This window comes from Notechis scutatus, chromosome Z (assembly GCF_049901735.1).
Source record: "Notechis scutatus isolate UNSWTSFEM ecotype Mainland chromosome Z, rNotScu1.2, whole genome shotgun sequence".
NCBI lineage: Eukaryota > Metazoa > Chordata > Lepidosauria > Squamata > Elapidae > Notechis > Notechis scutatus.
In genome coordinates, this window is record NC_142025.1 from 131436907 (window position 1) to 131450734 (window position 13828).

General features: G+C 40.5%; 1 protein-coding gene across 1 annotated transcript in view; it reads right to left on the minus strand.

Annotated features, from left to right (window-relative positions):
- The window catches only part of LOC113427456 (NEDD8-conjugating enzyme Ubc12-like), a 57848-nt gene extending 46160 nt beyond the window's left edge, over nucleotides 1-11688 (minus strand). The window contains exons 1-2 of the mRNA XM_087947831.1: nucleotides 11064-11688; nucleotides 9845-9939 (exon numbers count right to left, since the gene is read on the minus strand). Coding sequence (XP_087803957.1) covers nucleotides 9845-9939; nucleotides 11064-11172 — 204 coding nt within the window. The 5' untranslated portion in view covers nucleotides 11173-11688. The remainder of the gene's footprint in view (nucleotides 1-9844; nucleotides 9940-11063) is intronic.
- Between the last annotated feature and the right edge of the window lie 2140 nt (nucleotides 11689-13828).

Consider the following 13828-nt stretch of genomic DNA (forward strand, 5'->3'; position numbering starts at 1 on the left):
TGATGCCCTATCCCGGATGCCACAATACAAAAGCAATCACAAGTAGTCAATGCCATCATTCCCCTCGCTCAAAAGGCAGCACAGGTGACTACGAAGTAGCAAACTTGGAAACAGCTGACTGAGCCCAGGGCCGAACTGACCCATAAGTTCAGAGCCAAGTTGCAGGCTGATCCCTGGTTTAGAGACAACAAACAGCTCCTGACCTCCAGGGACGGGTTGGCATGGAAAGGGCCCAAACTGTACATCCCCAGCACCCTCTGGGTCCAGATCCTGCAGAGAAGTCACAATGCCAAGCAAGCCGGCCACTTTGGATTTTTAAAAGTTTGGCACCTGGTGAGGAGAGTTTTGGTGACCAGGAATGAAGGAGGACATTGAAAGCTATGTAAAATGCTGTGAGGTGTGTGCCGCAATGAAAAAATGGCCAGGGAAACCTCCTGGACTGTTACAACAAGTAGCCAAGCCATCCCAACCGTGGGAGGAGATAGCAATGGACTTTATAGTGGAACTCTCAGAAAGTGGGGGGAAACACTGTAATTTGGACAGTGATTTATCTTTTCTCCAAGCAGGCTCATTTTATAGCCTGCCCAGGTCTTCCTTCAGCCCACAAGCTTGCAAAACTGTTTCTGAAACATATTTACTGATTGCATGGAGTCCCAAAGAGAATATCAGATAGAGGGGTTCAATTTACAGCCAAATTCTGGAGGGAGTTCAGGCTAATTGGGTCTTCCCAGGGGTTAAGTTCAGCTTTTAATCCAAGTACCAATGGGGCGGTGTAACGAGCGAACGTAATGGTGGAACAGTACTTGAGATGCTATGTCCATGATGGTGAACCTATGGCATGTGTGCCAAAGGTGGCACGCGAGCCGTCACCCCAGCTCAGCTCCACAGTGCATGCACACATGCCTCCCACCAGCCAGCTGGTCTTCGGGTCTCTGCCGCGCATGTGGGGGGGCGGAGCACATGTGCAGGGAGTGCACATGCACAGGGGATGCACACGCATTGCATTTTGGGGGTGTGCACGTGTGCACTTTGGGCACTCAGTGCGGAAAAGGTTAGCCATCACTGTGCTATGTCAAGTACCAGTAAACCAATTGGCCAGATCTACTGCCTTTTGCCGAGGTGGCGTACAACAATGCCATGCACAGCAGGACAGGGCTTACTCCTTTCAAGGTAGCCACAGGGGTAGAGTTGGTCCCCATGCCTGAGTACCCTCAGGAGCCCCCTTCATCAGTGAGTCTGACAGAATGGGTAGACTTACTGCAGAGTGCTTGGGGAAATGTGAACCGAGCATTAACAAAAGCCACAGTAACCCAAAAAGAACAAGCAGACAAAAAGCAATTCCCCCCAGAGGCCGTTTCATATAGGAGAGAAAGTCTACCTCTCTACCAAATACCTGAAACTAAAGTTGCCTTGTAAAAAACTGGGCCCCAAATTTCTAGGACCTTTCCCCATCATGAAGATCATCAACCCAGTCACAGTGGAGCTGAAACTCCCATGTCTGCAAGGGAAAGTGCATCCAGTTTTCCACAGTAGGTTATTGAAGCCAGTAATAGGATCAGAGCTGAGACCAGTAGCTTGGGTAGCCCCAGATCCTATTGTAGTGGAAAGGGAAACCCACTATGAAGTAAAAAGCACCCTAGACTCTAGACTATATAAGGGAAGGCTGAAATACCTAGTGCAGTGGAAGGGTTACCCCGTCAGAAGCTGGGTGAAGAGTAAAGACCTAAGAGCAGATAAGCTGGTCCAGAAATTTCATGAAAAAAACCCCAGAAGCCAAAGGAACAACCTGGTGATGGGAGGGGTGGCTAGTAGGGAGTTAATCTATCTGTACTTGATATTTTCCAGGTACTTCTCACTCACTAGGGGAAATCCGACTGTCAACTTCAAACCGAACCTGGCAGAAGCCATTTTCTTGGTTTTCAGTTGCCACACTGTATTGCGGGTGTGTGTGTGTGAGAGGCTGGGATGCATTGCCAGACACACCGATTCTATCTCGTGGGAACCAGGTGTCAGATGAAGGAGGAGGGGAGTACCTAATGAGCCCACCAATTAACCTAATTGGACAATGTGACTGGTGATACCTGGGGAGGGGACCATTTACTATTTTAATTATGCCGAAACCACAAGGAATATTTAGAATTGGTTTTACAATTGATCGTGCCGATATGATGTACTCAATAAAGAAGTTCTTTGAGGAAGATTCTAGTCTCAGAGTTCTGATTTGCTTGAGTTCGTTAGTTGGAGCCATGACATTCAGTGCTTTAAAATTCTTTTTTTTTTGTTATATTTTTTAATTATTTACATATAAAAATATCAGTGTGACCATCCTGGCATTTCCTTCGCCATACACACTAAAGTAAAGAACAAATAGCGTATATACTATTTATACAATGCTAGTTTTGTACAGTTATTCTTGACCAATATATTCATTTTTGTGCATATATAGTATCATATTCCAGGTCTATTTGGCCTAGTTATTTCATGTTCCAACTCCCACCTTTCGATTTCAACCATTGGTAGAATCTGTTACATATATTGTAATATTCTGTCTCCTTTTTATTTTTTAGTTCTAACATTAATCTATCCGATTCTGCACAAACCAGTATTTTTATTATCTCCCTTTCTGATGGTATATTTTCACTTTTCCATTGCTGGGCGTGTACCATTCTCGCTGCTGTCAGAATGTGTAATATTAAATATATTGATCCCTTACTATATCCCTCTGTTATAATTCCTAGCAAAATTAATTCTGGTTTGAATTCTAAACATTGTCCAACCGTTTTTTCTAACAACCTCTGTATCTATCACCAAAATTCCCTTTTTTGCAAGTCTACCACATGTGGTAGTATGTACCTGGTAGTTGTTTGCATTTCCAGCATTTTGAGGATGTATTACTAAACATTTTAGCCAATCTAGCTGGAGGAAGATGCCACCTGTAAAACATTTTATATAAATTATCTTTGTATGTGGCCAATGTTAATTTCCTATTTCTTTCCCAAAGTTTTTGCCACCTCTCCAATTCAATATTGTATCCAAAGTTTTTGGCCCATATCACCATTGTCTCTTTAACTTGTTCTTCCTCCATTTTGTAAACTAGTACATATTTATATATTATCTTTATCAATTTAACATCAGTCCCCACTAATAATTTATCTAGTATTGTAGTGTATTACTGTATTAATACCCCACATTTTCACATCCTGCATGTAGCGTAATTGTATTTGTAGGTATGACCACCACTCCAATTCCACCCCTTGTTCTTTTAATTTTTGTCTAGTTTTCAATTCCCCTTTTTCATTTAATATGTCCTTGTATGAGACAATTTTTGCCATATTTATAAGATTTGGGTGTAAATACGCTTCCAAAGTGGAGAGCCAGACTGGTATTTTCATATAGTTTTGTTGTTTTTGTTCCATACCGCCAGTAGAGCATGTCTTATGTAATGCCTTTGAAAATATTGACGTGCCATGTTTTTTCCATACCAAAGGAATGCATGCCATTCTAATGGAATATCTTGGCCCTCCAATGTTAGCAATCTCCTATTCCTTAAGGTTATCCACTCTTTTGTCCATGTAAGTGCTGCAGCTTGGTAATACAGTTTCCAGTCAGACAAGCCAAGCCCTTCGTTCTCTTTTGATTCTTGTAATAGTTTCAATTTAATTCTCAGTTTCTTTCCTTGCCATATAAATTTCCACATCGTTTTATTCAATTTCTCAAAATATTTCTTCTCTAGTTTTATAGGTAATGTTTTGAAATAAAAATATATTTGGCAGAATATTCATTTTTATTGCTATTCTGTCCATTAAAGAGAGTTGCAGTTTCTTCCATCTTTCTAGATCCAGCTTTGATTTGTTAGTTTACTATAATTATCCTCTTTAACTGTTATACACCTTGTAGTTAAATAGATTTCTAGATACTTCACTTTTTTCACTGTCTGGATATTTATTCATTTTGTCAATTCATCCTTCTTTTTGTTTGTCATGTTCTTGACTATCATTTTGATTTTTTCCTTGTTTATTTTTAATCCAGCTACTTCACCATATTCCTCCAATTCCTCCATAAATCTCAAGACTGATTGCAATGGTTCCTTTAAAATAAACACTAGGTCATCTGCGAAGGCTTGTAGTTTTAAACTTTTCTTTAATTTCCAGTCCTTTAATTCTCTCAACTTTCCAAATAATCCTCGTATTTCCAATGTTAGGATAAACAATAACAGAGATAATGGACAGCCTTGCCTTGTACCTTTCTGGATTGTACAATTTTGTGTCACCTCGCTATTCGCTATTACTTTAGCTTCCTGTTTCGAATATATTGCCATGAACATGTTTATATATTTATCACCAAAATCCATATGTCTTAATTGTCGTAACATAAATTTCCATTTCACATTATCAAACACCTTTTGGGCATCAAGGAACAATAATGCCACTTGTTTCTCACTGTGTATTTCATAGTATTCCATTATGTCTAGAATTGTTCTCATATTATTTCTTATTTGTCTTTTGGGAAGAAAACCATTTTGATCAACATGTATAAACTCATTCAATAATCTTTTCAATCTTTCAGCTATTATTGATGAAAATATTTTGTAGTCAGTATTTAGTAGGGAGATGGGCCTGTAACTTTTTATTAATCATAGGTCAGCGTCTTCTTTTGGGATCAGCATGATGTTAGTTTCCACCCATGATGGTGGTATCTTCGCTTCCATTAGGACTTACATTGTATACTTCTAATAATGTTTGGCCTAGGATGTCTTGTAGTTCTTTGTATATTTCTGCCGGTAGCCCATCAGGGCCCGGCGTTTTATTCTTTTGTTTTTTAATTGCCTCTATTAGTTCTGGCATTTCTATTTCTTCATTTAGCATAGTTTTTATTTCTTCTGTTGTGCTTTCTCTTCTATATAGTATTGTCATTATATAGTTTCTTGTAAAAGTCCTTAATTATATTTGTTTCTTCACTTTGATGGTGTATGGTTCCATTTTCATCTTGCAGTTTATTTATCCATTTTTTTTCTTTCTATTTCTTCAATTTATAAGCTAACCACCTCCCTGGTTTGCATTCTCAAAGAAGTTTTGGTTCATTCTCTTTATATGTTGTGCCAGATCCTCTTTTTCAATAATGTTCAATTTAAGTTTAGTTAAGTCCATTTGCTGTTTTAGGATTCCTTTTTGTGGTTCCTCTTGTAGCTCTACCTGAAATCTTCTATATTCTTCTTCTAACCATTTTTGTTGCTGCTTCTTTTTATTTTTCTTAGCCATATATGATATAGCAACTCCCCTCATATATGCTTTCGCTGTATCCCATAGATTTTGTAGGGATGTGTCTTCTTTCTTGTTTTCATTGAAGAATCCCATTTGCTTTTCCATCGTCTGTCTAAATTCTTCGTCATTCAAAATTGATTGATTTAGAGTCCATCTTATGTTTTTCTTCTGTCCTTTCCAGCTAATCCTCATTGGGTTATGATTTGTCCAGAGATTTGCATCTATTTCTACTTCATTTACTTCAGCGTTTAATTCCATCGACATCCATACCATGTCAATTCTAGACGATGATTGGTGTCTGTTTGAATAATATGTATATTGATTTCTCTCCTGGTTCCATGTATCCTGCAAATTTAACTCTTCTACCATTTTAAAGAAGGTCCTAGGACCTAGGTAATATTCTTCTAACTCCCTTATTTTGTTACTTTTATAACCCAATTTATTATCTATTATTGTGTTAAAGTCTCCTAAAATGCAAAGATTATCACACACTGTGTCGCTGATAACATTATGTAGTTTTTTGTAAAATCGTTCTTGTCCCCCATTTGGGGCATAGATATCAACTAATAAAACACATTTTTGATTTTGTATTATTTCCACAATCAGAATCCTTCCCTCCTCGTCATAGTAGATTTGCTTAGCCTGAATTGTCTTCTTAATATATAGCACCACACCACTCTTCTTTTGTTGTGATAATGCTACAAATAATTTCCCCAATTTGGGGTATTCCAGTAATTATGTTGTTCTTTTATATGGACTTCTTGTAGTGCTATTATATCTAACGTCAATCTTTGTAGTTTATTAAGAGTTTTCTTAGTTTTCAAGGGGGACTTCAGTCCGTTAATATTCAGTGATAAGATCTTAACCTCTCCTTGCATTTCTCTATCTATATCTAGGTCTTATACTCCTTGTTGTTCTAATCTCTCTCAGTTCTTTGGATCTTTTCCCGTTGCTCTCTAGTCTTTCTCCTTTCTCTTTTTCTCTCTCCTTTAGCTGTAGTTCCTTTTCTTCTGTAGCCAGTACTCTTAGGTCTCTTTCTTCTATTACTTCCCTCTCCTCTGATTCCTCTTCATTACCAAAATATTGATTGTAAAATTCCACCGCTTAGTCCACTATGTCCACTCTGTATCTCTTTTCTTGCCACGTGACCAGTATACCTTCCGGAGTCAACCATCTGAAATTGTTATGTTTAATCAACAATGTTAAAAATTGGTACGGCCTATGCAGCTCTCTAACTCTTCTTGGGACCTGTTTGAGAACTACCAGTTGTTTTCCTTTATAATATCAGCTCATCTCTTGTCCTATTGAGCACTTTGTCTCAAATCAATTTCTTCACTAATCTGACGTGCACCTCCTTTGGAAGGTTATGACTCCTCGCGTAGTTTGTGTGAATCCTACAGGTCTCGTCTATTTCTGTCAATATCTGTTCCTTCTCTGATCCTAGTGCCTTTGCTATTGATTCTGCCATGGTATCTGGTAAATCTTCTCCCTTTTCTTCTCTCATGTTCTGGAATCGTATGCAATGTGCAGCTTTCTCGGACTCCAGAAAAATTACTGTAGTTTTTAATTCCTTGTTTGCCTGGATTAATTTATCACTTCGTTCGTCTACTCTTTTTTCTTCTTTCTGCATCCTCTCTTCTATTTCCTGTAGCTTCTGTTCATTTTTGGTAATCTGTTGTTGAAAACTTTCAAATTTTTCATCCATCTTTTGCGTTTTTTCTTTGAGTTCTCCCGTATCATTTCTTACCCCTCTCATCTCTTTCTTCATTTCATCATGGTTCCTAGTCATGGCTTCCTGCATCGATTGCAGCATAGCCTGTAAGTCTTTGAATGAGTTTGACCTTTCTCTTTGAATCATATCTTCTACTGACCTCTGGTTAGATGGGCTAGAGGTAGTTGACGATGCCTGGGAGGCTGGTTCCCTCCCTGTCCCTATATTTGTTAGATTCGAAGTGCTTGTCATCTGAAACAATTTTTCCACAAAATTATTTTTTATCCAACACTCCCACCTCTTTTTCACTCGCAGTTTTATTTTAAGAATATTTTCCACCGCTGCCACCACTCTTCCTTTGATTGTAGGTCCTGAAACTGCTCCATGATTCCTCTCAATGCTTTTATCATGGGGGGGGGAAAGTCCACCCCTTCTTCTTCCTGAAGCCCCTTGCTCTCTTGCATTAATTTAAGTGTTTCACTCTAAGTGTGTTCCACTCACTTGGTTGAAGTCGGAACTCATTGCAGCCAGGTCCGGTCCACTGTCCTTCCACTTTGACGCTTGCTTTGACCAGCTGTCAGCTCTTCGATCCGGCCATTACAGGCCGTCTTCTTCCCTGTCCACTGTCAGGAAGGATTTCTCCCGACCCTCGACACAGACCGCTGCCCACGTAGAGTCGACGAACAGCCCTGCCTCTCCAGTTGCCCCTCCGAGGTAACTTTGGCTTCAAAAAGCCCTCCAGACGGCTGGAAATTGGCTGTGCTCTGTGGAGCGCCCACTCACACACCTGTTTGCTCAGTGCTTTATAATTCAAATGGATCCAAAGCTCACTTAACTCTCAAGTGGTAAGATGAAAGCTGCTCCCCCCCAAACGTGAATGCAGCCAGAAAAACTACTAAATTTAAATCACATATGAATTAAATTTAGTTAATAATCACTCTCCAGTGTTGTATTTAATGGTGTCCATTTCTGCCACATTTAAAATTACAACACAACCATTTTTGGAGGTCTCAAGGTTTACAGTTAAGACTTTCAGAAGGTACATATAACCTGGTAAATTAGGTTGTGCATCTCTAATGGTCCAAAGAGACCGATGCTAATTGACACTCTTATTTCCCCCCTAACATGACACCTTTTGTGATATGTAAAATTATACCTGTGAAAATATAAAGCAATGGTAATGCCATTTTTGGCCTCTGTGTTAACCTAAGACAATTTACTAGAATATTATGTAAGAATTCTCTGTACTGTTTTGTATGAAGGTCATATATTTGGCAGGTCACGCTGTCCAGTGTCATGTTAATGATGGAGATTACTGGAAACGGAAACGGGTAAACACGACAAGGAAACAGATGGTATGCTACAATAGTAGGGTGTTGTGTAGGGTGATGTGTAGCTGGATAGATTGTGAACCTGGAAACGGGCAGTTACTGTATATATTTGAAACTGTATATAAACCCCAGCCTTCCTAGGAGAAATGTCTTCTGTGGCTCTGCCCATGAGCAGAGAATTCCCTTTTGCAAAAGCTCCATAATAAAGCTCTTATTTATTGTTCAAGAGTCTCCAGTCTCCTGTTGTATGAAAACCTGGTTGGTTTTTATCACACCTTTTAAACTATGACAAGGTAGAATGAAGATACCAATTCACAGACGAATTGATTAAAAACAGAATACGTTGAAGTTCTCCTTACCCTCTTCTCATGCCAACACTCTCCACTTTAGAATAAGGTATGTTGCAATTTTTTGCCTACCTTCAGACCTAATTTATGTACAAAATGGACCACATTGCATTCAAAATGCGAAGAATTTTAAGCAATAACGTTGGACTCAAAGCACAAAAGTAAAAATATCACAGACATACTGTATACTGATATGAATGTTAATATCACAGGAGACATTGGCCTGGTAAATCACCCCACTCATGAAGTCTCCCCACCCAAAGTAACCAGTTATGGATAATTTGCTACTTAAGACCATGCTTCTGAACAGGTGACACATTCATGGGGTATGGCCATAACTATTTAGATAAAAAAAGACACTCTCTCAAACACAGCAGATAGGCAATTTGGGAAAATCTTTTACTATAATTATCCTAAAAGCAAAATATAAAAAAACCTCAGCAAACAGGTATTTATGGTGCAGTGACAAGCTAAGAAGGATACATATAAGAAGTAAATAAGAAATATGGCAGGATGCAATGAACATCATCAAGAGGGAATATCCCAGGACACTCAAACTACAGGTACATACTACAGGTAGTCCTTGACTTACAACAGTTCATTTAGTGACCTAAGTTAAAATGGCACTGAAAAAACTGTCTTATGACCAATTTTCACACTTATATCACCCCCATGGTCACATGATCAAAATTCAGATGCTTGGCTAGTGGTTCATATTTATGACGGTTGCAGTGTCCTGGGGTCACATGATCCCCTCTTGTGATCTTCTGACAAGCAAAGTCAGTGGGGAATCCAGATTCACTTAACAACCAAGTTACTAACAAATGCAATGATTCACTTAACAACTGTGGCAAGAAAAGTTGTAAAATGGGGCAAATTCTCATAACAAATGTTTCACTTAGCAACATAAATTTTGGGCTCAACTGTGGTCGTAACTCAAGGACTACATGTACTTTGTACAATTTCAACTACAAGAGCCCTAATGATTAAAGCTATTTTCAGTAAGTATTGTTCCCCAAACCAAGTTCTATCGATCATCCCTTATCCAGAGAAAAACACAAAAGGGGAGGTGGGAGAAACTCAGCCAGCACTGGGCACAGCCTACTAATGCACTGATTATGGGGTTCAGAGACTCAAACAGCACAGTATGTAGTACCATGTTAAACAGTTCCTTCCTATGCCCACATCACTCACCTCATCAGGACAGATAACTAGTTTGAAGTTGAGAAGATCATCCTGGTCTGAAAAGTCTATTTCGCATGTTTTTGGCAAATTAAGTTCATTTATATCTGGCAGGAAAAGCAGAATTGTCAATTTAGAGAAGGCAGCTGGTTAGAGATTTGTGACCAAATCAATAGAAAAGCCTCTATTCCCAAACCAAAATATATAATTCTTCTTTATGTCAATCATTAGTCAACACTGATACATTTCTCTGAAAAGTTTTAGAAAAGGGGGAAAAAAGTAAGTCAACAGTTTCTTGACCACAAGACAGGAAAATAAACTGGGAAATTTGATCCAATCTCATGATGTTCTAATCTTCCTAAAATGGCTCCAGGATAGCTTGTTGGAAATTTTGATTCACTGTATATCATACAAAAATGAAACAAAATATGTGCATGTACACAAGAACTGACAACTATTAAGGGACAATCAAGTTACTGTAATGTAATTGTAAGTTATAGGCATGGATTATTCTGAATGAGGAGTTATTTTAAACAGGATATTTGAAATTATAAAAGACTGCATGTGTCCAAGATTAATAGAAAACAACCCACAGCCTAGTCTAACTCCAATTGTTTATAATAAAGCATAAAATGGAGTTGTTCAATAGCCAAAACTTTGTGGAGGATGGACAAGAAACAAAAATCAGCAATCTACAGTTTGAAAAGGTTTTCATGTATCAACAAGTTACTTTAGCCTATTATATAGTGTTTATAACTCATCATATGAAGAAAATCAGACTACCATTGCTTTACGAGTTTCAAAAGCCAGACTAAGATCCAAAAGAGTTCTGTGAGTAAAAGGAATTAGGTAGGACATACCTAGTTTAATGATTTGCCATGAACTCACCAAGCAGCCACTAGCAGGAAGGGCTTTTCCAGTCACACTTACCAAAGCTTGGCTGCTATGAGGATCACTAAATATATTGAGAAAAATCGAAGCACTAAGGCACCACCATACGAAAATGAAAAAAAACAAACCAAAACCCAACAGCCCGTGATGTTCATCAACGGGGACAACTGAGACAGCAAGCCCTCGGTGGACAAAGTCTTAATCCTATCGTTGACAGGAGGTACCTACTGATCCTTACGGCACGGAAGAAACAGCACCACTGCCCTCACCGGCCTGGCTTTGTTTCTTTCACCTAGAAATAAACGCAGCTGCCCATCCGTCTCTCGACCTTCCCCCTAACCTTTCTGGATGCGGAGCTGCGCGGCAGACGCTTTCTTGGTGGAGCCTTTGGTGCCGCCAGCCGATTCCTCTTCCTTCTTTTGCTGTTTCAACGAGAATAGCTTGATCATCTTGGCTGGTTTCTGGTGCCTTGGCTAACTGTTGTTTGGCCCTTCCGGCCCCGGCCTCGGCCTCTCCCAGTGGTTACCGCAGCCAGGCCCAATACAATACTGCCCAGTTCTTGAGAAAAGGGAGAGAGTGAAAGTAGGGGGAGGACGACTCGGCGGCCTAACTTGGCCGGCCGAGAGAGACGGGACGATGAGGGCGGGGAGGCCGAGCCAGGGAAAGGACCAAGCAACCGGGGAGTCCGCCTCAGAGCGCCGCCGCCGCTTTTCCTATTGCTTGCTCCGTGTGTAACTCTGACTTCAACGCACAGCCACCTTCGGCCCTTCCCGGAAGAACATCGGCAACTTCCGCCATACACTCAAGCTCCGCCTAATTGCCGACTCTCCAAAAGGACTTGGCTGCCTTCGGTGGAGACAAGTGGTGGTTATCGAAACTCTCGGCCCTTCAGGTTCAGGGCTCGGCCTTCTTTGGCGAGTCAAAGGAGCTCTAGGGGTTTTCCCATTCGGCTTTGTTTTCGGTCTCCCCAGGGTTCCGGCTGACGAATCTGTGGCAGGAATTTCCGGGTCTCAAGTTAGACTTCTGGGATTCCCAAGAGTCACAGAGGTCATAGCGCTTTTCTAAGATGTCAGGTTCCCAATTGAATATGGCAATATGCGGGGCAAGCGATGTGGGGGAAAAATATCGAAGTTTGATTTCAGTGTAATTGTTTAAAATCTCGTCTCAGTAAATGCCCTATGAATTCTGGAAAAGGAGCAAAGATACTTCTCTGAGGCCCCTTTTGCACAGGGCGTTTGACCCTGTAGGAAGCCCTCCCCCCCCCCCAGATTAAAATATTCTTTATTCTTAATATTAAGAGAGGCACACAATAGAATATTTCCTCAAAGGAGAAATGGAAAAAACATGTTCTTAAAAGCAGAAAGCAGCCCCAGTCTGATGGGCCATCTGCTAAAATAAAGCCAGGTCATGGCACACACTTCAAAGTAAATCAGGAAGATTAATTGTGGAGTCTGTCTGGCAAGAACAAAGAATGCTTATCCACAGGAGATATGCATTCTTTGTAAATCTTGTAACTATCCTGGCTAATTGGAAAGCTGATAAAAGTAACACCAGTTCACCAACTTGCAGACCTCAGCTAAAAGGCCTGCAGTAAATTAAATGTGTATTAGATCATTCCTAGGGCATTAATTAGCCAAGACTTGGGAATAGGAACAGCTAGAGACCAATAGAACAAATTGTAGAATTATTACTAAAATGTTTATTAGATGATATTTCTTATGATCCCACCTTCCCACCTTCTCCTTTAGTGAAAAACTTACTCAATCCTTTGTTCTTGGCTCTTGGCATTTTGACCAGGAGCCCTTTTCCTTGGAGTACTCCAATAAAAAGCAGTCAGAAAACCTGCACCTCATGTCTGGTGTCTTTCATTGGCTTTGGCACCAGGCTCAGACCCAAATTGGGGACAAGAAGTCTTCTTGCATTGTAAAACAGCCTCCAGGAGATGCCTGAAGTCAGATAACAGATAATCAGAGTTGGAAGGGACCTTATAGGTCATCTAGTCCAACCCTCCTCCAGGGGTGGGATTCAAATTTCTTAACAACCGGTTCTGTGGGCATGGCCTAATTTGTGGGGGTGACTTGGTCATGTGACTGGGTGGGTGTGGCTTCTACGTAAATATATATATGTTCTGTCTCACCTGTGGCCACAAGGTGAGAGTCCAAATGTCCAAAGGAAAAAACACGAACAGACAATATCAGGAACAACAGAGTTAACTTTCCTCTGGCTGAAGTCGTCATTGGCAGCTTTCCCAAAAGCTGTCTGCAAATCCAGATAACAAGCAGCACCAAATGGCAAATCAGAGCCAAATGGCAAACAGAAAACTTTTTCCAAACTGCGAACGTAAATAACAAAGTTTGACCGGAACGGAGATTCCAAGCTAACATGCCTCCTTATATTCCTTAAAGGGGCATGTCAGTCTCTCTACTCAGTCCCTGATTTGGCGTTTCCTTTCAATTTGTGCTTGACGTCTCAGCCTACGTCTAGTCCTTACATCAACCCAACATTCATCGGCTTGATCATCACCCAAGGACTCCGGCACATTCTGTCGATCATCTGCTGACACCTGAGGCATAATTGATGAGGAAGGTTCTGGAGAGGATGGTGATTCGACACTTCCTCATCCTCCTGGCTCACGTCTGCATCTCCCATTAAAGCAGGCTCAAATCCCAATGCCAAACCCTCCTCATCACTCGAACCTGTGTCTTCTGACACATCAGACTCAAAGCGCACAGCAGGCTCAAACCTCCCAGTCACAACATACATACATACATACATACATACATACATACATACATATATATGTTGTGGCTCCGGGCTTGGATTCAGCTCCTGTGGCTGATATGAGTTCAAGTGAGGAGGACATGGCAGAGAAATATGAGCCAGCATGGCTCAGTGATTGGAATGATAATCAGGAAGAGGAGATGGACGTGACAAGAGAGGACAGACCTGATTTAGTAGAATGGTCAGGACCTTGACCTCCTCTGGTTCAGTATCTGATCATCAGCGGGAATGGCTGACAGAGAAGTTTTAAGAGAGTCTTCAAGTGAGAGCGAGAACTTGGAGAATTGTTGGTTAGATGTTAGGAATAGACGCCGCTTTAAGAGG